This window comes from Mizuhopecten yessoensis, unplaced genomic scaffold (genome assembly GCF_002113885.1).
Source record: "Mizuhopecten yessoensis strain PY_sf001 unplaced genomic scaffold, ASM211388v2 scaffold9033, whole genome shotgun sequence".
NCBI lineage: Eukaryota > Metazoa > Mollusca > Bivalvia > Pectinida > Pectinidae > Mizuhopecten > Mizuhopecten yessoensis.
The window spans coordinates 216410-243633 of NW_018407845.1; the positions used below are offsets into that span (position 1 = coordinate 216410).

Sequence of the window (27224 nt, forward strand, 5' to 3'; positions counted from 1 at the left end):
ACATTTCATTGCTGCCTTGAAAGTTGTTTTTGTGCTGCAATATACAGTACAACATTTCAGATATATCAATTGATCCCAACAGAAAACATCCAACCAACAATTCTTTTAACAGAAAATTGAACTGGAATAAATTATATCAAATGATATATGTAAAGCAATAGAAATGATATTCCTGAAAAGAAAAACAGAAAAAAACCGAAACATGGATGAAATGTATTAATAGCTACATATATGTAAAACAAATATACCATTTGTGAAAACAAAATCACAAAAACAAAACATTGATTAAAGATGTAACTATAGATATATGTAAAACAAATAAATACTATTCTTGACAACAAAACCAGAAAAGTAAAAGTGGATCTATTTATAACAATAATTACTTTAAAAGGTAAACAAGTTCAAACATAACATTAGTTTAATACATTTCAAACATAAATTTAACAAATCTATAGCACTTAATTTAATGAAGAAAACAAAATCATGTAACAGTCCCTTAATTATAACTTTTATCAAGAATTAATTCTGTAACAAGTTTCCTGAAATAAATAAATAATGTAGAAAAACAATTCTGAATAAAACAGTTAATGACCCATTTCACTGACACTTTACTACCCAATATACATTTTCATGGGGGAATAAATTAAGTATGGAACCACTTTTTATTTAGTATTTATGAACGAATAACTTTGTATAAAACAAACAGGAGGTCCTTCACATTTTCCATTATTTTTTCAGGCAAAAATAATGTGTAACAGCTTTTTTTTAATAAACTAGTGAAAATGTACTGCAATGTGGCATGAAAAAAACCCATCACAATAAAAAAGTTCTTTCAGTAATAAAAAAAATCACCCATGTTTTGTGAGATAAATGTTTCAGCATAAATTGGTCTGGAGAACCAATCACAAAATCTCACATATTTCGACTGATGCACTTTGAAACAAAATCATTAACACATCTTTTAATTCAAAACTCTGTCAACAAGTCATTTGGAACACAAATATATGCAAAAATCAAGTGATTTACAATAAAAGTCTCATCAATCTATTCCTTTCTTCATGAATAAATTATAAACATCGTTTAACAAAACACTTAGTGATATTAAAGATATTTCAACATAAAATTACCATCCATTTATTTCTGTATGTGTTTATTATTATAAGCGGTAGGGGTGGCAAAAACTATTATTGCCATTATAAGAGCTGGCCAAGAAGTCCAACTTTGTAAACTGATGTTCAAATTTCAAATGACAGTAAAAAAAAAATGTTATCTCTCAGAATCCATTTCAAATTATGGTGTAAAAGTCAATAATGACAAATATGTAGATGTGTTCAAATGTAAAATCTTATTTTGATACGGAACGGAGGCATCGTTTAAATCTGGATTGAAGTCAACTTTTTTTTCATGATCCCAAAAGCCCGTACATCAATGAGGTATTTAACAAGAGAGCATGTGAAACAAAATCTTCATCGGTCATTTAATTTAAGGTGCAGACAGAATTATAGCACTAGTTCTGTCACCCTATATCCACTCCTATAAATATCATATTGCTTCTCAATCATATACAATGATGTATTTGTGTTCATTGGTGATACAACAGGTTTCATGATTTTATTTAAACAAAAGTGTAACTGTTCATGTACATGTATAATATTGAAAACAATAACATTGATAAGGCACTTGCTCCGCGGTCTGCAATCACTACCAGTTCTGACCCTTTGTTATGTAGATATCGTCATATGAATGATATTGTTCAACTTCCAATTTGTTGCCAGCACACAACTCTGTAAAAGGATTTCAAATGTGGCTGAAATACTATCAAGAAATTAAATATCTTATTTAAATAATCATGATTAGAAACTGTAAGATGATTGTTGTTAAATTAATTCTATATCAATGTACTTATCAGGTTTATTAATAATACAACGTTTGTTCTGGAAAAGAAGTCAGAAACAATTGATGTAACAGAGGACTGTGCAACTTTTTACTTTAGAATTACATCAGTAATAATTCTTACTTCTGTTTTTGGTAAAACAGGGGAACAAGAAACCAAAGGAATAAATGTTAAATTTTGATCATGTACTCAATACAATCTTGAACACATCACTGCTCGTGCACAACAATCCTAAGTAAATTCACATTCTCAATGGCTTACCCAGTAAAGTGGAGAACATTTTAGCAGCCATTTTCCTTGATGAAGACAGCGGTGGACAGATGTGCTGAAAGGTAGTTGGTGTATCTTCTCTATCCAGCCGGTCAATGGTTCTGTTGGTGATTTAGCAATACAAAGTCATTTCTAGTCATCTTTGTAAATTATTGAAATGCATTTGAAAGGAATACACATTCTTAAAAGCATAAATTATTGCATATTACATAATTGCAGATACCGTATATACAATGTACATGCTTTTACAGATCTGGGCCCAGTTGTTTAAAAGGCAGTTAGCTTAATCACTGTTTAACAACATTTTTCAACCTTAAATAATTTTGTCAATATGTAAAGTAAAATCTCCCAATTTTACATGTAAATTTTCTCTACTAAATTTTTGATATCTGGAAAGTTTAAACTAATTCAATGGTTATATTTTAAAGTGACACAAACATTAAAGTTTGCGCTAATCACTGATCACCTTTTGAACAACTTAGCTCTGGACTCGTTTCTGTCAACCTACATATGGCAGATACTGACCTGATGAGGATGTCACGATGATGTGAGAGCTGTGGTTCTGCTACCATTGCTGGTATATCCTGGAGGCGACTGACATGCATCTCCTCCTCCTGCACTATAGATAGATTACCAGCAACACTTACATCCTCTCTGGTTGGGAAACTCACGTCTGATGGTGCTCGAGCCGTTATGTCAGCTAGATCATCCTCACTGGAGGTGCCACCTCTTGACCTTGTCTTCCTTGATGATCTGCAAACAAAAATCAGGCAGTAAAATGTAGACTACTATTTGTAATATTCATGTGAAGGCAGATTGTATTAAGCTAGACTACATGTACTTTTTCATGTAAAATAGTTCCTGAAACATCTAGAACTACAGTTTTGTGTAGAGTGTTATGTTGGTACAAATGAGGTAAAATATTGACAAAAGTACCTGGTATTAATTAGTCTTAATTAACTTTGATATGCTGTCAGAATCTTTTGATCAAGACATATTCTACTGACCAAAACAACTGTTTTTTATGTTATGAAAACAAAATCTGAGTTCAACCAATTTGAGTGCAATATTTTAAACTTGGCATCATGCAGGTGTACCTTCTTCCAGCACTGCTAGGATTAGTACCGATTCATATGGAAATTTGATTTTGTGAACAGAAACAGTCTTCCCTTATCAGCCAAACATTAACTTTGCAAATATTTAAACTTAGACATAGAGGGAAATTTTCTACTGACTTATTTATAGTTTTCTGCACACCTCCTGTAGGTCATGCAGATATTGTTCAAGTTTTTATAAAAGATATCTTCAATATGTCTTAAAATTTGCAACCCAGACATTTCATTTAATATCTTTCACAATTTAAAGTTTTCTCCATAAATGCCCTTTAATACTTTAACTTACTTGAGGTGAAGGTCACAGTGACCTGATTCAGTATACTGCACACTTTCTGTGGGTGATGCAGGTTTACTTTAAGTTTACAGTTTAAAAGTAATAGCACGGACTATTTTGTATTGGAGGATGAAGAACCAGTCTTACATTTGAAAGGATCAAGACATAATCATGAGTTCAATAAGGCAAATTTAAGTTGCAGTTCCCAATCGAGAACATTCATTTTAGCAGCATGAGTTTCATCATATATTTTGCAATAGTTTTCTATACATAGTTTTCTCACAATTTCTATGCATGTAAATTTACCATATTTACAATGTATTTCTGAAAATAACCCTTGTGAGGGAGAGTTTACCTGCTCCTCTTAGCACTGGGTTCGTCGGTAAAGCTGTCCTTACTCTTGTCCACGTCTGATAGTAAGCTGCGACTGTGGTGTAGGGAGACAGGGGTCACGTCTCCATGACGACTCCTCTCCATGGATATGGAGGTGTCACGTGGTATCTCTATCGACGGCATGTCTTGTGCCACCTCTGGTAGCAATGATGTTTCCTGATGCAAGATATTTAGAGGAAAACTTTTGCTCAAACTCTCTTTGGTTTTCATATACGTCACTGTTCAACTTGTCATAGGGTTTCAGTTAAATAATTTGCCAAAAAATAGACCTTAGAAAGTTAGATTTAGTTCAGTTTGACAACAGTATTGGATTTAGCATGAAAATTGATGTCAAACATCACGTTTGCTATTTATGCTACAAATTATTTAAGTTTACATTTTTTACCTGTTTAATATTTGAGAATTGTGTTTGTATGCCTTATTTCTAACAAATCAAAAATTGGATCAAGATTAATCACATTAAAAGATAAATTTTTAGAAATAAAATTACAATTTCCTGCAGGAACAAAGTTTTTGCATTGACATTTTTTTTCATTTCTAGATTTAAATAAATACCATAGTGACATCTTGTCTAACTTTCTGAGGAGGTGATGCAAGTTTTTCTATCGGTGGAGTTGAAATCCGTAATCTCTTTCTTGAACGTGGTTCTGCTGGACAAAAAAAACGTCATTTTCATTTCAATTCAAGTCAACAAAAATAAACTGGAAGTTCCCCAGGCCTCATGCATTTTTTGACCTGTTTCTTTCTCTTTTTATTGAGCAGAAACTAATAAATGTAACTGTATAGTTCACTTGGTTGTCTCAGTGTTACAATTTGAACAGTCTCAAACATTAACCTGTATGGTGTGTACATGTATACCCCCAATTTACCTACCGATAATCAATATAAATTGATAAAACTAATTCAAATGGATGCTCCACTAGAATCCCTTGGGAGGAGTATGTCTTCAATATATACATGTGCTTAATTATAAGCTTTAATGTATTATCTTCGTACGAGTTTTAATAACCTACCTTCCTCCTGTAAATGTAGATCAGGGACGCTCCATACTGGAATACCGCGGTCAGAGTCTGTCTCTGATATACCATACTTTGTGTTGCTTTCCCACAAAGGCAAAATCGAAGGGTGATTCAGAGCTAACAAAACAAGACATTACTTTATCACTAATGCAATGTCGTGACTAAAAGTAGACAGATAGTTATGTATGTATGTCAGCGAGTCCTAAGAAGTCTGTTTTGTATCGTACAATTCATTTTAAGACCACAACTACTGCCTGTTAGAGGATAGTAACTTTATGAATCAAGTGAATATTACCATCTGGAGTAGGGATTTAAAAATCTAAAAGACATTTAGATATAGATAAATTCAACTCATAACTGTTGCACTGTTCAGTTTTAGGGGTGCAAAAATTAATTCTTAAAACACCTCATTTGGGGAAGTATAAGCCTCAGAAATCTACATGCTGGACAATATCTGTAATGCTACTTGAAATTTCCAAGGCAAGTTTGTCCAAATATTGCACCTGCTTCTAAGGGCTGAAAGTGCGTGTCCCTGGAACCAAGCCAATGGATTTATACTTGTTGTACATAATAAAATGAAGCTTTAACATTTTTAACATTGCTTCAAACAGTTAACTGTACCTTTTTTGCCAGGTCTACTGAACAAATCTTTCACTGTAGAATTTTGTGGGTCAGGCAAAACCTGAAAATAACAAAGTTTTAAACTTAGCTTTAAATTGAACAAACAATAGACATGTATAATAATAATATTTATTCGGTAAAAGCAAGATACAGGTACAAATATCACATATGATCACAGATTTCAATTGCATAATAATCACAGATTTATCACAGTATTTAGATTATCACATCAAAGTTAATATCACAAATTTTGGAGCACTATAAAAATACAATGTATCTGTTTGACTAAGCTTTAACCTAGGATATCCCATGAAAGCTGGGTGGCAGCTTATTTCCAATGGGGTCCTCTAGTATAGATCTTAATTACTTAGATAACAAAAGGTCCTAAGGATTTGACCTTATAATATGAATATAAGATGGTATAATTTCTCGTAATAATATATATATGAATAGAATAAGTTGTAATTGGTCAAATATGATGATGATATATTATTTCATCAAAATAAGATGTTATTTTATTTGACGGTATAAGATGGAGTTGTCATTAGCAAATATGATTTCCTTCTGATAATATATATATGTGGGGCTATGCATGATGTTGTTTCCACTTGTAATATTAAAATATCAGTTATATGTATCACTGTACATATCATAATGCAAGATGATGTCATTCTTGCAGATATTAAGTAACAATATAAGATGGTGTTAGGCCATATACATTTATACTGTGGTACTTGTGTGTAGAACAGACAACAGGTGGTTGGGCAATCCCTACCAACCTATTATCTGTCTAACAAATTATAGCAATTTGGGGTATAATACATATATAAAAATGACTTTTAATAAAATAAAGACTGAGGATGATGGTAATAAAATCTTCCATAACATTTATAAAAAGTACATATTATATTGGTACTTTAGTTAAAATTTTGGTAATACATCATATATTTTTAGAAGAAGTTTAGAGTCACCCACTGGGATAGAATAAAAATTACCTTTAGAAGACAAATTCTTGCTCAAAATCATTTTTTGCCAAAACTTGTAAGTACTTTTTTATCTCGCTTTTGAATTTCATCTTGTGATCGACAGATTTTATTGAATGTGGTAAGTTATTCCAATCTTTGATAGCATTATAGAAAAAAGATGATGATTCCACACCTTTTATATAAGGAATGTTGAAATTCAGATCACTGTTCCTGGTAAAGTGTTTTTTCTCTGTTCTAGTAAAATTTTCTTTCATATAGGATGGACATTTGTTATGTTGAATATTAAAGACATGGTTAAAACGGAGCTGTTTCACCCTGCCCCCAACATCCAACATATTAACTTGTTCCAATTCCCGATGGGTGACTCTTGATCTATTATCAAGTTTCAGAATAAATCTGACCACTTTATTCTGTGTAATTTGAACTTTTTGTCGAAGTTTTTTGGATATGTTTTCGAACCAGCAGCTAGAAGCATAGTCAAAATGACATTGGATCAGTGCCGACACCAGGGTTTTTCTAGATCTAAAATTGAGACAGTCACGGTGTCTATATAGAAACCACAATTTCTGGTTCACTTTTTTTTAAAATATTTTGGACAATTTGTTGTCCAATATAATACCAAGATATTTGACACACACCTGAGGCATAATTATATTACCGTAACACGAAACAGAAAATGAGCCTTCAGGTAATTTGGAAAGTTTCCTTTTGGGGCCAAACAAAATACTCTCTGTTTTTCCAAGATGTAAGGATAATTTGTTATCTGTTAGCCAATCGTGACATGACTCTAAGTTTTTCGATAGAAATTTTGAAATAATTTTTGGGTCTTTGTGCGAGAAGATAATTGCACTGTCATCTGCGTACAGAAATAATTTGCATCCTGGGTCAATACTGATCCGCATGTCATTTACATAAATGAGAAAAAGAAGCGGTCCCAATAAACTCCCTTGGGGTACCCCGCATGTTATATTACAAATATCCGAGTTCACATTATTGATATTGACTAATTGTTTTCTGTTGGTAAGGTATGATGTGAACCACTCCACCGACTCAATGCCAATTACACCAAGTTTATCACACAAAATCCCATGGTCAACTGTATCAAAGGCCTTCTGTAGGTCTAGTAAAACCATTCCAGTGAAGAGACCTTTAGACGTCTGGGACTTTATGTGATCAACCAGGTGAATTAAACAGGAGTCAGTGGAATAGGATTTTCTAAAACCAGATTGGAACTCATACAAAATGTTGTTATCAATCAAAAATTGTTCCAGTTGTTTATAAATTGCTTTTTCTAGGATTTTTGAAACAATACTCAAAATACTAACAGGTCTGTAATTTTCAGCCTTCAATTTATCTTTTTTCTTGAATAGTGGTTTTACCTTTGCAATCTTGAGATCATCTGGTACAACATTTTCAGATATGGACTTATTTATTAAAAATCTTACAGGCACCTTGATTACTGATGCAGCATCTTTCAGAAAACGAGCTGGAATACAATCTAGACCAGTACTTTTAGTGATATTGAGATTACAAAGTTCCTTAAATACAAAATTTTCAGAAACATGTTTGAGGTGAAATTTGTTTTGTTTTGGATTTCTCCTAATGTAGAAAGATTTTATTAAAGTTTGTGAGGTTTTGAATAAGCCTTTACATGGAGGAAGGCCTTCAACAAGTTTGGAAGCAATGGTTGTAAAAAAATTGTTAAAATGATTGGCAATGGTTAAGTTTTCATGACAATTTTCACCTTCAATGTTCAAAACTACATTCATATTCGTTTTTCTTTTAGTTTCATATCCCAAATTTTTGAAATGTTTCCATAAGTTTTTTGAATCATTTTTGTTTTCCTCAATCTTGTGGTCAAAATATTGATTTTTTGCTTTTCTAACCATTCTCTGCACATGATTTCTATGTTTGCGGTAATGCTTATAGTCTGATGTTTGGCCAAATTTTCTAAATGTGTGCATAAATGTATCCCTAGTTCTTATCTCTTCCAGAATTTCTGCTGTCATCCACGGTTCTGTCTTTTGTTTAAGTCTAATTTCCTTCAAAGGAGCAGTATTATCCAATGCTTTTATAAAAATATCATGGAATGATTTCCAGCATTCATTTAAATTATCAGCAAACATACATTTTTCCCCATGGAACCTCCAAAAGAAGTTTCTCAAAAGATTCTTTTTTATAGTTTTTGGTTGAACGAATATGAATGTTGTTATGCTTATTAAAAACACATTTAGAGGATTTTCTGGTACAGAATATTAAAAAATGGTCGCTGAGACCTATCGATAATACGCCAGATTGACAAATCTTTTCTTTATTATTGCACAAAATATTATCAATCAATGATTTGGTAGTGTTCGTAATTATATATATATATATAATTCTAGTGGCTTCCTTTATAAGCTGTTTCATATTGAAAAGTTTCAGCACACCCATAAAGGTTTTTAATAAAGGATTATTTTTGTTGAGGCTACATATGTTAAAGTCCCCAAGTAGTATGACTTCACTGTCAGATCTGATTTTTGAAAGCATTAGTTCAAAGTTCTCTGTAAAGTTGGATTGTTTGGGCGGTCTATAGCACGATCCCACAAGTATCGGTCTGGTTTTTGGGAGATGTAGTTCCACCAAAACCACCTCGTCGTCTTCTTGGTAAACATCGACAACTGGAGTAAAGGCTAGATCGTCTCTAATATAAGAACATACTCCTCTGCCTAATCTGTTTCTGTCTTTTCTAACTATGTTATAACCATATAGATGTATTTCCGAATCGGTAATTGAACTGTCCAACCAAGTTTCAGAAATAGAGATAACAACTGCCCTGGAATTATTCGCAATAATTTAAAGTTCGTGCAGTTTATAGTTATGTACAACATTTAATTATCTACATCTTCTTCACTGATCATTACAACATATCATACAACATACAACATATAAATATCAAAATACATCATAATAAAATAAAGATTTGGCATGTGGGGTAGACTCAACTTAACACTTGCATTTTTTGTAGAACTATTCTTCCTCTTAGTTTAGGCAGTGAATTTGTAGCGGTGCAGACAAAGTCTCATCGATTACTACAAATTGTTTGCAGATTATTTGTGGCTGCGCGCATGTGCAGACTTTAGCAGCGACAGATTACCACAAAACTTTATTGATCGCCTTGGTATATGCTATTGTATTTGTGCAGGTTATCCTGCGACAGATAGTACTGCATATAGGTGCAAAGATATAAACTGTAGCTGCGCAAACTTTGTTGCAACAGATTACTACATGTTCGTATTGCCTTGCAAACCTAAGCCCGAGGAGGAATAGCACCTTATATATGAGAGTATTTATTTGTCGCTACCCCTTCGACTCAGACTGGTCAGCGCATTGGGCTTTGAACCAGATGTAGGCAGGGTAGCTATGTGACGATTATTAAATTGTCGCTACCCCTTCGACTCAAGACTGATTAGCACATTGGGCTTTGAACCAGATGTAGGCAGGGTAGCTATGTGACTTACTATTAAATGAATTATGTTCATAATTCCAAAGTATGATTTATATATGAATATTTTTGGGGAAGTTTGAATGAGGAATGCCTTACTCTTCGTATCCGAATGAAAACCAGGCCATAACTCAGGTGTATTATGCGAGTGATATAATAAGCTGAGTACCCCATTCAAATTAGGACTGTCATCCAAGGGCAAATTCATCCTTTTCGCCTTGCTGCATCGTCCATTAATTTTTCCTTGTGAACACAATAACTTCAGTAAATATGAACCGATTTTGATGAAACTTTGTATGCAGCTTTGTTTCAATGAGATCTTGGATGAGTTTGAATACCGTACCAATTTGACCATAACTTACATAGTTATTCCCCTTGTTTATTCTATTATTGTTGGACCCTGTGAACAAGATAACTGAAATAAATGGGTGCGACTCCAATTTTGACCCAAGGGGTCTGTTTTGAACAAACTTGGTAACTGCATGTATGTCTTCTGTTCTTGGCTAAAAGAAACAAGTAGAAGCGTAAATCCATGATTTATTAAATAAGGCACAAAATTTTAATAGCACCTTGTTTTTAGCAAAAAAGCGTCATGAATGAAAAAAAAAGGTGTACCACATGAATTTACATCTATTCTTGTGTAATGTCAATCAACATCACAGGGACAAATAATAATATAATGACAAAGGGCAATAACTCTGCAGGTTACCGCCAAATAGTTACTGGACAAAGTTTCATTGAACTCCGTCAACATTTATTCAAGTTATTGGTTTACAAGGTCCAATAATAATATTATTACAAAGGGCAATAACTCTGTAAGTTACTTTCAAATAATTCCCAGTTTCAAACTCATCCGAGATCTCATTGATATAAGGCTACATACAGAGTTTCATCAAACTTGGTTGATATTTACTCAAGTTATCCTGAACACAAGGTTCAATACAAAATAGTGTAATAATATTATTACAAAGGGCAATTACTCTGTAAGTTATGGTCGAATAATTCCCATTTTCCAACTCATCCGAGATCTTATTGATATAAGGCTGCATACAAAGTTTCATCAAACTTGGTTGATAATTATTTAAGTTATCATGTTCACAAGGTTCAATACAAAATAGTGTAATAATATTATTACAAAGGGCAATTACTCTGTAAGTTATGGTTGAATAATTCCCATTTTCCAACTCATCCGAGATCTTATTGATATAAGGCTGCATACAAAATTTCATCAAACTTGGTTGATAATTATTTAAGTTATGTTCACAAGGTCCAATAATAATAATATTATTTCAAAGGGCAATAACTCTGTAAGTTACTGTCGTATAATTCCCATTTAGAGTCCGTGATCTTATTGATATTTGGCTGCATACAAAGTTTCATTAAACTCTGTTAACATTCACGTTATCGTGTTCACAAGGTCCAATAATAATATTATTACAAAGGGCAATAACTCTGTAAGTTACTGTCGTATAATTCCCCTTTAGAGTCCGTGATCTTATTGATATTTGGCTACGTACAAAGTTTCATTAAACTTTGTTAACATTCACGTTATCGTGTTCAAAAGGTCCAATAATAATATTATTACAAAGGGCAATAACTCTGTAAGTTACTGTCGTATAATTCCCATTTTCGAATTCGTCTGGGATCTTTTTGATATATGGCTGCATACAAAGTTTCATCAAACTCAGTTAACATTTACTCAAGTTCTCATGTTCACAAGGTCCAATAATAATATTATAACAAAGGGCAAAAAATCTTTAAGTTACTGTCGTATAATTCCCATTTTCGAATTCATCTGGGATCTTTTTGATATATGGCTGCATACAAAGTTTCATCAAACTCAGTTAACATTTACTCAAGTTCTCATGTTCACAAGGTCCAATAATAATATTATAACAAAGGGCAAAAAATCTTTAAGTTACTGTAGAATAATTTCCATTTTTGAACTCGTCCCGAGATCTTTTTGATATATGGCTGCATACAAAGTTTCATCAAACTCGGTTAACATTTACTCAAGTTATTGTGTTCACAAACAAAGGGCAATAACTCTATAAGTTACTGTCCAATAATTCCCATTTTCAAACTCGTCCGAGATCTTATTGATATATGGCTGCATACAAAGTTTCATCAAACTCGGTTAATATTAACTGAAGTTATCGATCGTGTTCACAAGGAAAAGTTAACGCACGACGCCGGACAAAAGGCTACACAATAGATTACCATGACCTATGGTCAGGTAACCTAAAAATATAAAAGCTGTTAATGAACATTTCTAGTTTTTCCACACAAGAAGAATAATTACCTGATGTAAGGATCATTGCAATCATGACTGTTCAGTGAATGTTGCTTCTTTACCATGTTTTGTTGTTATTGAAATTAACTGTTAATTGTTCTACTTCGATGCAATGAATGATTTGATGCCCTTGATTCGGGATAACATAAAAATGTGTTCACCCTAAGCAAGTCATATTATATGGCATGCTGAGGTTGAACAAATATTCCTCAAACTAGGGCTATAAATAATATATATTATTCCCCTTTTATGGCAGTTATAGATAGCCCAAATTGGAAAGCCTGGCTCATAATCATGAACTAAATTCAGACTTACAAGTGGGAGACAGGTGTCAGCACCCGTCTTCATGTTATTCCTTAACTGTTCTTTAGATATTTGTGTATTCCGGTCAATACAAAGGTGGCGGCGGCGGCGTCTACGAACAGGACTCGGAGCTACTGGGGTCAGTTGCATTGTCAGACTAGGCCTCTGGAATACAATTATATAGGATCCTTGATATTATACAAAACGTTTTAAGAGTTTTCTTGGTCAAGAAACTTCAAGTAACAATTTCACACTGATACATACACAAGTATAAATATACTTGAGTTAATATCTCCCTTATAATTTTATCTTGATATTACTATGTTTAATATGAAGATTGGCACAACTCTGATTAAATTTAAGTTATACATCTTTTGCTACAATCTGTTACTGACATAATTTAAAGAAAAGAAGAGCCTTTATTTATTATTATTATTATAGAGCCTTATCAAATATGCACAATTATGTACACATCCCACTGGCGATCAAGCTGGGCAATGGAGCTTTTCATAATGGCATTATGTGTTCAGGTGCATGTTTAATTTGATTGAAACTTATGGTATGTTACCTCTTAGAGACAGAGGATGGAAGGAGGAAATACCTAAATCAATGTCCTTTATTTTCTCCAAAAAGAAGAGCATAAAAAAAGGGTTTAATACTTGCCATTCTTTGGGCCTGAACTGGTGTCATCTTAGGGATAGGTGTCACACCAGGGGAAAGAGCCATGTCCCTTCTCTGCGGTAATTCTCCATCTGGCCTTGAAAACGGTGTTTGCTCCTTAGGAGATAAAGTTCCCCTGAATATATATAAAACAACCAGTAATTGGCTGAAAGTTCCAGGATAACTTAATTTAACAATTAAGTGAAATCATGTCATTATACTATTTGCATCAAACTAAAGGCCCAGGGGTCCTGTATCTTCACCTTGATATTTATTTAAGTAATCATAGCAAAATACTCAGGGGAACAATTCTGGTAGCATATCACATATCAAAATCTTCTATGCTCATTAATCATATATATTGTTACAGGATAGTTGTTTGAAAGTCAAGACTCTGGGACTAAGTAGCATACATATACTTCTCTCTTGATATACATGTACATGTACTTAGCAATGTCTTTTTGGTCATAGCATCCTATGATCACAACCTTTTCCATATTATTTCCAAGGGACTAAATCCACAAGGGCAGGGCTGACCAAGAGGTCAATCCTGGTTGCATACATGTATTTCTCTCCTCATGCACAGCAATTGCATATATATGGTTATAGGGTTGAGATCTCCAATTTCCAAACTCTTTTTTTTTTCCCCCCTGCTTATCAGTCGTGGATGGACGGTCAGACCCTCCATTTGTATAATTTTGAATCCCCGACACTTAAGAATACTTTCAACCAATATCTTTGATGTCCATCTGTTAGTTCCAGCGAAAAAACCTCTGACTAAAGCAATATAGCCAATCACATTGTTGATGGACAGATATGGACGTACAACAGTTGCTACAGTAGGGCATACACTTGGTCCCTTTGACAAGTTGGGTTAAGAATTTCTTTTAAGAAAACTTGATGTTGCAAATTTGTAAAAAATGTGTGCATAGAAAGGGTACACATACTGCTCCTGTGCCATCTGATCAAGGGTTGTCTCCTTTGGAGGTTCTGGCACGACAGGGGAAAGAATATTCATCCAGTTGATGTTGGGGTCCAGAGGTTCCTCAAGAATCATGTCCAATTCCTTCCCATCAAAAGTGGGAAGGTCCTTCTCGCCAGGCACCTATCAATAAATGTTGATATACATGAATACAGCCATGGCAACCACATTAGTTAAATGCAGCCATAATACTTCAGTTTACCTAACCAGAAAATTCTCAACCTTACCATTGTAATGCAGTGAAGCATTATACCACCCAGACTCGACAGGTGGATATTTTTATTTTCAAAGACTACAGTTACTACCCTTTCTATCTTTATAATATGTATACATTGATATTTCTTTTTTTAACGCATCAAACAGAAATCAACAAAATGTGTTTCACACAATTTACACTGACCCAATAACTGATTTATGTTAGAAGCATTATCAGAAAGAATTCAAATAAACATGCTGTTTTCACCTCTATATCTGGAATTTGTATTTCCTCTTCTCTAATGGTGATTTCATCCTTGCTGGAAACTGTGTGTGGACTTCCAAGTTCTATGAAAAAATTACAAAACAATTCTGGACTTCTATACATAAAACAATGTGTAATGTACTCTAGTGTCTTTCCTGCAGCTGAGGTCATATTTATATAGCTAACTCAGTCAGTTTGAATGATGTATGTAATAAGTTACCAGAACACTGACTGATCAGCAAAGGCCCTTTAGAATGAAATAAATAGCAGACAAGGTAGATTTAGATGGCAACTGTTGTTTTTTTTCTATTTTCACGTAGTAATAGGGACCTTGACTTCATACTCTTTATTGGCAGGGTCTTAATCTACAATGATGATTAACACATACTTTTATTGGAAGTTTAATAGCAATCAATCAAGCTATCAGAATGGAGTTATTTTTCTCTACATTTTTAGGCTATCAGAATGGAATTATTTTTTCACGTTTTTAAATCCTTAATGCGAGACCTCATACCTCATACTCTTAATTTTAATGAACTCCCTTAAATGACATCCAGCATGCCCTATCAATCATGACTTAGATCTTTTGACAACAGATTTGTTATTGTGAACGTTGTTAGGCAATAGTGAGTGATGAAGATTTACTTTTGAGTTTCATCAAGATGTCTTGAACAGTTTAGTTACATCTCTGACAATATTTCACTGAAAATTTTGTACTAATTACCTAGAGATAGTCGGTTAAGATGACTTAGCTAATAAGTGTTATAAAAGTAAAAACAAGTGCACACCTGGGCCCATATTCATGAAACCGTTCTCATACTGAGGAATGTTTTTTATGCTCAAGTCTAATTTTTTTCTCTCTACATAAATTAATAAACCAATGTTACTCTGTCAATGATTTGGAAAACAAGAGGCCCAAGAGGGCCTGTATCGCTCACCTGAATATTTAAGCAGTCATAGCAAAATATTCTCATTAAATATTATATAGGACCAAAAATATTTCCCTCGCAAACTTTGTTGGCTTCATCTGTTGAAATTACCAGCAAAATATTATTATAAGATTCTATGCTTTTTGATTCTTCAGAAGTTGCTTGACATAATTTTCCCTGTGACCTTGTAAGTAGGTCAATGTCATTTTCCTTCTCACAATGGTTAGCTCTATTCCAAAAGCTACCAGCCAAATCTTATGAATCCATTCCTTTTAGTTCTTAAGAACATTCTCAAACTTTGTTGGGCTCTTTCCTAGGAAGCTACAAGCCAAATATAAAGATTCTATACCTTTCAGTTGTTCAGAAGAAGTCGTTTGAACTGTCTGACACATTTGACCTCTGTGAACTTTGAAAGAAGGTCAAGGTCATTTTCATCCTCAAACTTTGTCGGGCTCTATCCCAGGAAGTAACCAGCCAAATATTAAGGTTCTATAACTTCCAGTTCTTCAGAAGATGTCATTTGAAATGTTTGACATATCTGTCTCATGTGACCTTAAAAGTAGGTCAAGGTCATTTTCATCCTCAAACTTTGTCAGGCTCTATCCCAGGAAGCCATCAATCAAATATAAAGATTCTATACCTTTCCATTCTTCAGAAGAAGTCGTTTAAAGTGTTTGACACATTTAACTCCTGTGACATTGAAAGTAGGTCAAGGTAATTTTCATTATCAAACTTTGTCAGGCTCCATCCCAGGAAGCCATCAATCAAATATAAAGATTCTATACCTTTCCGTTCTTCAGAAGAAGTCGTTTAAAGTGTTTGACACATTTAACTCCTGTGACATTGAAAGTAGGTTAAGGTCATTTTCATTCTCAAACTTTGTTAAGCTCCATCCCAGGAAGCCATCAGCCAAATATGAAGATTTTATACCTTTTAGTTCCTATGAGGAAGTCGTTTGAAGTTTTTGACATATTTGACCCCTGTGACCTTTAAAGTAGGTCAAGGTCATTTTCGTTCTCAAACTTTGTAGGGCTCCTACCAACAAAGCTTTCAGTCAAATATCATGAATCTAGGCCTGTCCGTTCTTCAGAAGAAGTTGTTTAAAGGAAAAGTTGACGGACGAGGACGGACGACGGACGCTGCACCACGACATAAGCTCATTTGCCCTATGGGCAGGTGAGCTAAAAATTATGAGACTTAAAGCCGAACACTGTTTTCAATGTTTACATTTGACTTTATGATCGTTTGACACGATTTAAGCGAATTACAAGAAAGTTGCTTTGAGTGCAGAATCCATACTTGAGTATAAAAACACTTTCATGAATACAGGCCTTGATGTCAATGAATCTGATCAATACAGGTATACTTTGAGATTCATCATGGTTTCAATGATGTATAAGTTTGGTTCTTTGTCTCTCTCGTCTGGATACCCAATGGAGTAAAAATGGGTTACATTAGATCATAGATTTAATTATAGCAGGCAAAGAAGCAGATAGTTCTTGTAGTTATTAGCAGTGTTGACCGACTTTGACTAGTTTTTCCCATACTCTTAGCTTCTTCAGAACCATCCTGAAAAAGTTATTACCAATTGGTATTACTAAAACCTACAAGAATGATCTGTTCCTTCTTCTCTTGTGAATGAATTTATGACCTAATTTAACAGTGTTACAATCCTGGCAAGGTGTCATTAGAAGACTAGAACCAGAACAGTAATAATACAGTGTCTCTCTTTTATTTGAGGAGATACAATTACCTGGCTGTATTACATGACTGCTGTCTTTGGATGCTGGTGATGACCCCCGCCGCTTTGGGATTGGGCTCAGGTAGGGAGACCCTGGGATGACCATGCTGGAATTTACTCTCCACATTTCCTGAGTAAATTTAATAAATCTTATGCATTGATAAATATAAAAAAGTAATCTTTGACCATGCAAATGATAACTTGCTCATTTAATTCTAAGAATGTTTATCAGAATATATAACACAGAAGAAATGACAACATTTTAATACTTGCCAATTAATTTTTCATTTTCTTTGCGGTTGGAAATTTAGCCTGCTCCAGAGCCTTTTGCTTTGAAATTTTCTAAATTTACTGATTTGAAAAAAATAAATTGTGTATAGAAAACTAAAGAAATGAAAGTTTTGACAATTATTAAGGTCAAACAGCTGTTTGGTGTGTTACTAAGGGTGGGTAAAATGCAGCCGATCATTGAAGCGTTTTGGAAAAGGAATTAACCATTAACGCTTCTGTGATTATTGTCCTACTGCTTTATTGTACAGGCATGGAAGTCTAAGACAGCATAACTTCACATATTTGGATTCATCAGTTTGGTAGTAGTGAATCAATTGGATGTTTCAAAATTACTATCAAATTATTAATTCCTATGACACTTTATAACTAGTTTTAGATTGTTTGAATTTCAGACAAACAATAAAATAACACAGATACCAGTTCTGGGTAGGTTATTTTAGCCTCAGAGGATCCCATCCTCATCAAACCGAAGGTTGGATCAAAGCCAGGCCGCCCAGGCGAGTCAATGGTCGCCATATCAGGAATGGTCACTGTCTCACATCTGTAAAACAGGTATCCACGAAGGAAGGAAATTCACTAATACTGACTTAGTTTATGTTTCTAGCATATTGAGCTGTCAGTAGATGTTAATTATAATAAAAATGTAGACAGACTAATATATAATTTAAACATCATTTGGTGATCAATTCATGACAATATAGTAGCAAAAACTTTCAAAACAGACTTGATTGAAGGCCCAAAATATCTTGTTTATTTCAGTTTTGTAATAGATCATCCCAACAACTATGAAATTACAATGTTCTACCGTTCTTTTTATATAACAGATCATAGAAACTTTGTGTTCTTGTTTCTTCATAATATACAACTGTATATAAAATGGATTTGACCTGATATGCTTAGTGTCTTGTAGACAAAAAAAAATCAGGTCTGGAATTATTTGGAAGAAAATCTAGAAAGATTTTAAAATGTCCAGATTTTCCATTTGCAAAGAAACCAGAGAGTAAGTTAACATGGATTTGAAAGCAATATACTTCATGTTATCAATGCTACATTTTGTAATGCAGGCAAAATACATGTCGCACCCGAATCATCTAATGAAAAATAAGCTAGATATATCGAGTACAACATCTGCACCCAACCAGTAAGACTGGTCTGGTACCTTTAGACAATAGTACCTTAGTTTATACAGTTGAAATAATTTTTATTCATCTCTTTTGAAGCAAATGCATGGAATTTTGTTCGGTATNCCCCCCCTCCAAATCTTTGGGAACAAACCTAAAGATTCCTTTGAGATCTATCTCAGCTTCAGCATCAGCGGCAATAGCCATTCTAACACGAGTAAAGAAAGTGGAGGCATCACCTATCCAAAACAAACAAAATGATTTCAGTCAAATATAAAAAATAAATAAAAAATGTATCAAATGCATAAAGTTTAATTTGAATGATATTTTCAATTTCAAAGAGTTAATGATTTCAATTTCTGACCAGAAAGTATTAGTTATTTTTCAAAATCAAAACATTTGTGAAGTACAGTGTAGTTAATTCCAGAATTTGGTAAGATCTGCAGTATTTGCGTATAAACCGTTGGGCAAGTTTGATGTTTCCTGTATGTTAAACCTACTAAAGAGGAAATCACTCTGCTTTGCCAGTACCCGAGTGGCACCATACAGGAGTTGTGATGACAGATATAGGGAGAAGCGAGTTCTCTTCTTTCCTGGAGTCTTTGCCTGTACCCGCACTAGTATGTGGTCAATGATGTCATCACTATAATTGAATTAAAGCTGACTATATACATGCATTCACTTTATATCACATGACTAGTGTAAAAAAACAAAAAACTGATGAGCTAATGTTTAAAGTAAAAAAAAAAATATGTTTGAATAATGATAGCCAGTCCAAACGCATTTTCATGGTTCCTGAGCTTATTTTGGTAGTTGGAATGAGAGAAAAATACTCTTTCATGCCCAAGGGTGTGGGATAGGGAAATTCAACCCTTTGAATTTTCAAATTTGACAAAACCTTCGGCAAAGCCTCAGAGTTCACCATATTTGAAAACCCCTCGGGTGGAATCCAACTTGGCATGAAAGAGTCTTATAATTAGCTACTTAGCCGTTGTGTTGTAAATTATTACCTTGAAATAAACTAATTTATAAACAAAGAGTTATGCAATGCTGTAGCTCAGAGAATTTTTCATTTACCTTTGTTTTGATTATTTTTTTCCTGTCCCACCACTAACACTTGATTATTGACATATTTCAAATGGGAAGCTACATGTAACTTTGATGCTGCAGATTGAAAACAAGAAGCAGCAACACCAAACAGTCAAGTATGTTCATTCAACGAAATATCTGGTGAGGATTGATACAAACCAGGTTTTTTGCAGGTTAACTTCACAAAGTTCTCTCCTTTTCAAATGCTCTATTCTAGTAGCAGCAAGCCTAAAAGGAAAAAATATTACTAAATTAATTCTGTTAGAAAATAATAGTATAAGAACAGGTATGACATTTGCACATTAATCAACAAGCAATGTAATGTTGTTATATCACCACTCAAGGCACAACAATGTTTCGCACTAAAAGAATACATATATTTATTTTTTAACTTTGTCATTCTTCAATTCCATTTCAATGGAATTGAAGAATGACAAAGGTCACCTAATACTAGGTACAATACTTACCATATGATACCAAACTTTCCACCTCTCTTCTGCAGTATTCCTTGATGATAAAACATTTTTTTACCTACTACCTGGCTAGACTTTTAGTTCCACTGAAAGAGAAAGGGGTACAATGTCAATGGTTAATAAATAAATAATGGACTAGTGTTGTAAAGGTCTACTTATACAATTTTTTCGATTAGTGTTAACTGTGTCAAACCACATATTACTGTACAAGTCTGTAGTGTAGCACATTAGATAATAGATTAATACCAGGGATAGATTATTTTTTTACCTAAAATCACCTCACGGAATTAAACCTGCTTACCTGGAAACTTCTCTGAGCAGAGTAGCGATACACCAAGCCTTCTATTTCTTTTAACCCGAGAAAAATCTCATCAAACTTTTGAAACTGTCCCCGAGATAGCAGATCTTGTAGCAGTAGCTTCTAGGTTAGATAACTTTCACTGGAAAAAGATCGAACTTTACATTCAGTGTGAGAAAAAATGCGATAAATATAGTATTAATGATAATATTGATAATGAGTATGAGTTCAAATGTAATGTCCACCGGAATTGTCTTCGAACTTCACCCTTCAGCGCCAATCAAATTTTCCCGCTTTTAAATTATTTGTATACTAAAGTAGAATACGTGACGCGTAACGTTACGGTTTGAAAACCATTGCAGATACACTAACGGACCATGAAGTTAAACGTTAATCTGACTTCAGTGAACCCTCAAGAAATAAAGTATTAAATGATGGTCTTATGACACGAGAATAGAGATATGTATAAAAGCTCTAACATATATTTTCAAACTCGATTCTTCCCGCTATACTCAATTGCATACTACTTCCGTTATAATGTCAAGGACGCTTTCGGAAACGGAAACAACAGACGAACAACTGTCAAATCTGCAGGTAAATATATACACGTGCCTTTTACGAATTCGTGGTGATGTAGCATGCGATATTCTTGTTTCATAACGTTAATTTGATGTATTTATCAAATCTTTGATTTGATTTGTCGTACAAATGCAATTGACAACTGGCCAAACAGCAGATTAGTAATGTCAAGGTAGCGCTGAAATGCGAGTCTGTTTACATTGAGCATTTTCTTAAAAACACTTCACCACTGAATACCAGATAATCAATTATATACCATATACAAAGGTTTGCTTGTTGGGGTTAAATTAGTATAAACAGTATATGTTTGTACCCTATGAGGTCCTCATGATCATTATCGATGGATGCGAGCTCGAGGCTATATATGTTACCCCCGAGTCCTTCGGGTTCCTCACTGGATGGACCTAGAGTAGAGAAAGACACAAGAGAGATCTTCGTCAAGGAGAAAAATTGGGTTACCTGATTTATACAGTGTTACACCTATTATTATTGCACTGTTATAAAACATTGCACTGTTATAAAACATTGCACTGTTGCATTTGAGTCCATGACATTTTCAAAATTGTCACCAACGTTGACAAATACATTTATTGTTTAATACACAATCTTCACTTTTTCATCTACAATTTCCTCCAACATCTTTATTAAGGATTTGCCGCACCTCCTACATCTTCCTTTTATAATAATATATAAAGGCCAAATATACAGTGTACCCAGGATAACTTGTGTAGCAAGAATGGAAAAAATGTATATGGCTAGACCAGGATTCGAACCTGGAACCTCCAAAATCTAGACAGACATTCTAACCAATTGAGCTTTAGCCTATATTCACTGGCGATTGATCCTGTCCAATACCACATGCACAATACTATACATTTCTCCCTCCTTCAACAAAGTTTTTGACCCTTAAACATACGAGACCCTATAACAAGGATATTGGTTTAACAGGAATTAATGCAGGAATAGGAAGTTGGTTCCTTTTTTAGGGGAAAATATGGAGGGGAGCATGGATGACATCTACAATTTTTGGTTCTTCCTGTTCATTGTAAATGCTTCAAATATATACTTTAAACAAGGCCTCCAATAAATAGTGTCATAAAATATTGACAGTGACAACATGAACACAGGGAAAATGAAATAAATCACTTGGTCATCGAACTGACGGAAAATAAAATCACAATAGAACCATGACAGATATTCACATGGTAGTATTTTAGTAACATGTTGGGAAATTTTATCTGAAAAAGGGGGAAATAATGCCAAAATTGGAGAGAGGAATTGGCCCAGAGTAAGCCATAAAAAAGACATGTACATTTTGTATATATGGACCTTGAAATTTATTTGGCTATTGTGACTCAATTATAAGTGGTTTAGTTCCTTTTCCTGTCTGTCTTGTACAGGTATGTAAAAAGTTATTTGTATTGAAAATGCATGATTTTATAATGTGTATTTTAAACCATTACATGATTTTAAAATGTTTAATAAAGGCATTTTGCATATATATATTTTCTGTAACCTTTTAAATTTGAACATTTTGTGTTTGGCAATACGACTGAATAAGTACCCATGCATAAACATCCATTTCTGCATTTTGCTGACTTAAAGTAAATTTCTAATTGTAATAAATGTCAATGTTACAATAATTTTAGTGCCTCACAAGACATTGGAACAACATCATGAAGACATGTTAGACTTTCACTTCAGAAAATAAGTTCGTTTTGGTTTTATGAATTATGTTTACTTCAAAATACATTCTTCTTGAAAAGGACATGTAATAACAATGATGCTTGAGATAGCAAGGTTAAGTACTTTTGTCAATATTTCCCTGGTTGCAATGTAGCCAATGTAACTGAGGTCACTGTTTTTTATGCAATGCCTCTGCAAGGGTTTGAACCCATGACCTCTTGTTTACTAGCTATATATAGTCTGATGTTCTACCAGTTGAGATAAGAAGAAATTTTCCTAAGCCAAGTCAGTAGGAAGCAGCTGGTATTTTACCAGGGCAGCATTAATTCAGTATAAACAAATGCTCATTCAGATTCCCTCAACAAAGAAGAATAAGGTGATGTAGGAGTTATTCCCCTTTGCACATTTCTTGAATCGCTGATGTTGCTGATGATGAGGATAACAAACACATTTGTATAAAATGCTCAAGTTTTTCCTGTTACAATGTATCTGGGGAATTTTTTGTAACTCTGATTCTAGGAATGATTTTGAAAAAATTCAATCACTGTGATGACATGTAACATGTAATGGGATAGTGAGAAATTTGGTGGTGTGTAATGTGGCATGTGATTGTCTGTTCATTCTATTGTTATGAAAGGTGTTTTTTTTTGAAAAAGGTGAACAGTGTTACAAATGTTTGTTGGTTGGTGAACTCATTTAGAGCATGTGTTGTGAAAAAACATTGCATAAGCCAAAATAAGATATGAGACATAAGAAATTATGAAAATGATTGAATTTCTGGTTGACAATATCGTTGAGTTCAATGGATTTTCCAGTTCACAGTTGGCATTAAACCAGTGTGCCCCTCTCATGGCCGACTTATTTTCGATTTTATATGAGATAGAATTTATTAAAAAAACGTTGGACAAAATCCGGTTAGATCCAGGTAGGTAGACAAACTTACAAAACATGTCTTTAGATATGCAGATTGGGAAAGACTAGAGCAAGTGTTATGGTTTCCAACAGGATCTCATTGGAAAAATATCTATTTCCTTGGGCAATATGTACATGTATATATATATATATTATAAAAGCAGAAAAATTATCCTTACAGACGAAGAAATAACGTAAAAAGAAAAATTCTCAACAACGAGTCTTTAGTACTTTAATTTCTTCTAAGAGATTCTTCAGACCGTTTATTTGAAGAAGATGTTGTGACGTCATAAACAATGACGTCACATAAAAGTTTGCTATAGCGACGTCCGCTATATACTTACCCGCCATAGCGATGTCACAGCAATAGAAATACATAATTATGGTCTTAAGGTAGAGAACTATTAATTCTGAGGAATCTCCTAGAAGAGATGAAAGTACTAAAGACTTGTTGAGAATTTTTCTTTTTAAATATATGTATTTTTAGTTATAAGTTATAAGTGTGCCCTGTGGTTTTGCTAAGTGATAAGTGTGCCATGTGGTTTTGCTGAGTGATAAGTGTGCCCTCTGGTTTTGCTGAGTGATAATTGTGCCCTGTGGCTTTACTGAGTGATACGTAAGTGTGCCCTGTGGTTTAGCTGAGTGATAAGTGTGCCCTGTGGTTTTGCTGAGTGATAAGTGTGCCCTGTGGTTTTGCTAAGTGATAAGTGTGCCCTGGGGTTTTGTTACTAGTACCCTCGTTCTCTAGCTTATGGTGTGTCTTTACTTGCATTTGACAAAGATTGACATGGCAGGTGTTGTTGGTGAAACAGGAAGTGATTTCCTAAATTACAGTATACCTGTATGTTACTTGTTATGTCTACTTTACAAGAGAGATGTTACAGTTATGGGATCGCACAACGTTACATGGTGTGCGTATGGTGTGTGAACGATGTGTGCACGAAGTGCGAACGATACAAAATTGGACGATCATTGTTTGCGCACATTTGTGCGGAGGATGAATGAATGTTGTGCGGTAACAATCATGGTTGGTGTAAATTGAGGAATGCCTTAACAATATATACGGTTTCGTGCATGTGTTTAAACACATTAATTTGATTATTTAGTATGTTTCTATATTCTAGCTACATCTATAAGCTTATCGGTGTTTTTTAAACAACCTAAATCGACACATGTGAAATTTCAACACCATGTGGTTTTGCTAAGTGATCAGTGTGCCATGTGGTTTTGCTGAGTAATAAGTGTGCCCTCTGGTCTTGCTGAGTGATAAGTGTTCCCTGTGGTTTTGCTAAGTGATCAGTGTGCCATGTGGTTTTGCTGAGTAATAAGTGTGCCCTCTGGGTTTGCTGAGTGATAAGTGTACCCTGTGGTTTTGCTGAGTCATAAGTGTGCCCTGTAGTTTTGCTGAGTGATAAGAGTGCCCTGTGGTTTTGCGGAGTGATAAGTGTGCCCTGTGGTTTTGTTACTAGTACCCTGGTTCTCTAGCTTAGGGTGTGTCTTTACTTGCATTTGACCAAGATTGACATGGCAGGTGTTGTTGGTGAAGCAGGAGGTGCTTTCCTAAATTACAGTATACCTGTATGTTACTTGTTATGTCTACTTTACAAGAGAGATGTTACAGTTATGGGATCGCACAACGTTACATGGTGTGCGTATGGTGTGTGAACGATGTGTGCACGAAGTGCGAACGATACAAAATTGGACGATCATTGTTTGCGCACATTTGTGCGGAGGATGAATGAATGTTGTGCGATAACAATCATGGTTGGTGTAAATTGAGGAATGCCTTAACAATATATACGGTTTCGTGCATGTGTTTAAACACATTAATTTGATTATTTAGTATGTTTCTATATTCTAGCTACATCTATAAGCTTATCGGTGTTTTTTAAACAACCTAAATCGACACATGTGAAATTTCAACACCAGTCTCGACGTTACAGGTAAACATAGCCACTTGTACCTGTACCTGGGCCGTAGTAATCCCCTGCCAGGGGCACTTACGTAACTCGCCAAGGCTTAAAAACCAGGTGAAGGGGAGCTATAGACCAAAGCGAATGCAAATAAGTACTAAACATCCAGTTATGTTTTCACAACGGTCATACAGTATCACATATCAGCTCTATGTGTCAGGCACAGGCCAGGTAAAACTCTGGTCACTCATCAAATTGTTATATACAGTGTACATTATTGCATACGAGCCTTCCATATTTTTTTCATTCCGTTATATTGATTAACAAATTGTACCAAAGAAAAGTGCACAACGGGGCGAATGATTGTTAAATCTCACAGTTGTGCGCACCATGTGTGGGCGATGTGCAGACGGTGTGTGACGATGTATATGCACGGTGTGCGCACAGTATTTTTGGTGCGTTGTGCAGTCACACAACTGTATATTAGTTCTTAATAATTAATAAGAAAAACAAAAATTAAAGATGCCATCATATTTTCCCATCTTAGGAAAGTGAACATTTCCAAAAATATTATTCTAGGAAATATCATTTTAGTTCCAAATTGCATATACTCCCCAGAAAGCAAAATGTGTAAAATGACATATAAGAGGTGAAACCAGAGCTTATAATGGTTATTACCTATGAATAAGTATAGATAGGTGTATACCAATTGAGATTTGTCACCAGGTCAAAGGTGTATAGTGGGTGTTAGCAATGTCATGTTGTTGTAAAAGACGCCTACCTGCCACAGCTACCTGTATTGTGTGCGTTAATATCTTTTTACGAAATGTAGATGGTTTTTATTGAACACCGTTGCTGCCTTATAGAGCAGGGTTTAGTCACGGTGGTGATTCTCTACCCTGTCAGACAATCCATTGCATGGTTAATGCTTTCCAGGTTCTTGATGGTTTAGTTTATCATAAATCTTCTTTAGCCAGAGATCCCCCAACTATCCTGAAAATAAAAGTGGTTCAGATTGATACTAGTCAGTTTACACAGCAAGCTGCATTTTCTGTTTGGTTTGAAGGCAGGATCTAACTTTTCGCCTTATATATATAGTAGTATAACCACTATATCAGGTAAGTATTCCTGTTTGAAACTATACAAATATACTTTGGCATGGACAATTTTGTTAATTGAAACAAAATTGTTTTAAAAAGTAAACAACTATATGAAAGTAAACAATTATATTGTGCATTAAATTTAAACTATGGAACATAATTTTTGAGACTAATTCAAGTCATATCCAATTCTAATCTGGATATAATTTCAAACTGGTGAACATACTTATAAAGTGATGAAGATGTGTAGGTTCTTATCTGGTATACCGGGCTGTGTCTGTATTTGACTTCACAAATATGTACTGAAATTTAGGTATATTTACCTGTTTAACTGAGAT

At 34.2% G+C, this 27224-nt stretch overlaps 2 protein-coding genes across 3 annotated transcripts in view; one reads left to right on the forward strand and one right to left on the reverse strand.

Annotated features, from left to right (window-relative positions):
• Positions 1–817: 817 nt before the first annotated feature.
• On the reverse strand, positions 818–20994 carry LOC110457178 (meiotic recombination protein REC8 homolog). Of its 2 annotated transcripts, XM_021508325.1 has the most exons (19): positions 20942–20994; positions 20700–20838; positions 20393–20484; positions 20085–20153; positions 19337–19479; positions 18991–19075; positions 18133–18256; positions 17437–17554; positions 14758–14837; positions 14260–14417; positions 13316–13448; positions 12665–12817; positions 5587–5647; positions 4960–5082; positions 4502–4596; positions 3909–4102; positions 2690–2917; positions 2156–2265; positions 818–1784 (listed from the first exon to the last, which is right to left on the reverse strand). In XM_021508325.1, the coding sequence occupies exons 3-19, from the start codon at positions 20446–20448 to the stop codon at positions 1702–1704; spliced, it is 2013 nt and encodes a 670-aa protein (XP_021364000.1). In that variant the 5' UTR covers positions 20449–20484; positions 20700–20838; positions 20942–20994; the 3' UTR covers positions 818–1701. The 2 variants fall into 2 exon arrangements, with proteins under 2 accessions (XP_021364000.1, XP_021364001.1); XM_021508326.1 differs by having other exon boundaries at positions 4502–4593; positions 20700–20980.
• Positions 20995–21245: 251 nt separating this feature from the next.
• The window catches only part of LOC110457170 (complexin-like), a 174984-nt gene continuing 169005 nt past the window's right edge, over positions 21246–27224 (forward strand). The window contains exon 1 of the mRNA XM_021508306.1: positions 21246–21290. The gene's annotated coding sequence lies outside the window, so the exon portion shown is untranslated. The remainder of the gene's footprint in view (positions 21291–27224) is intronic.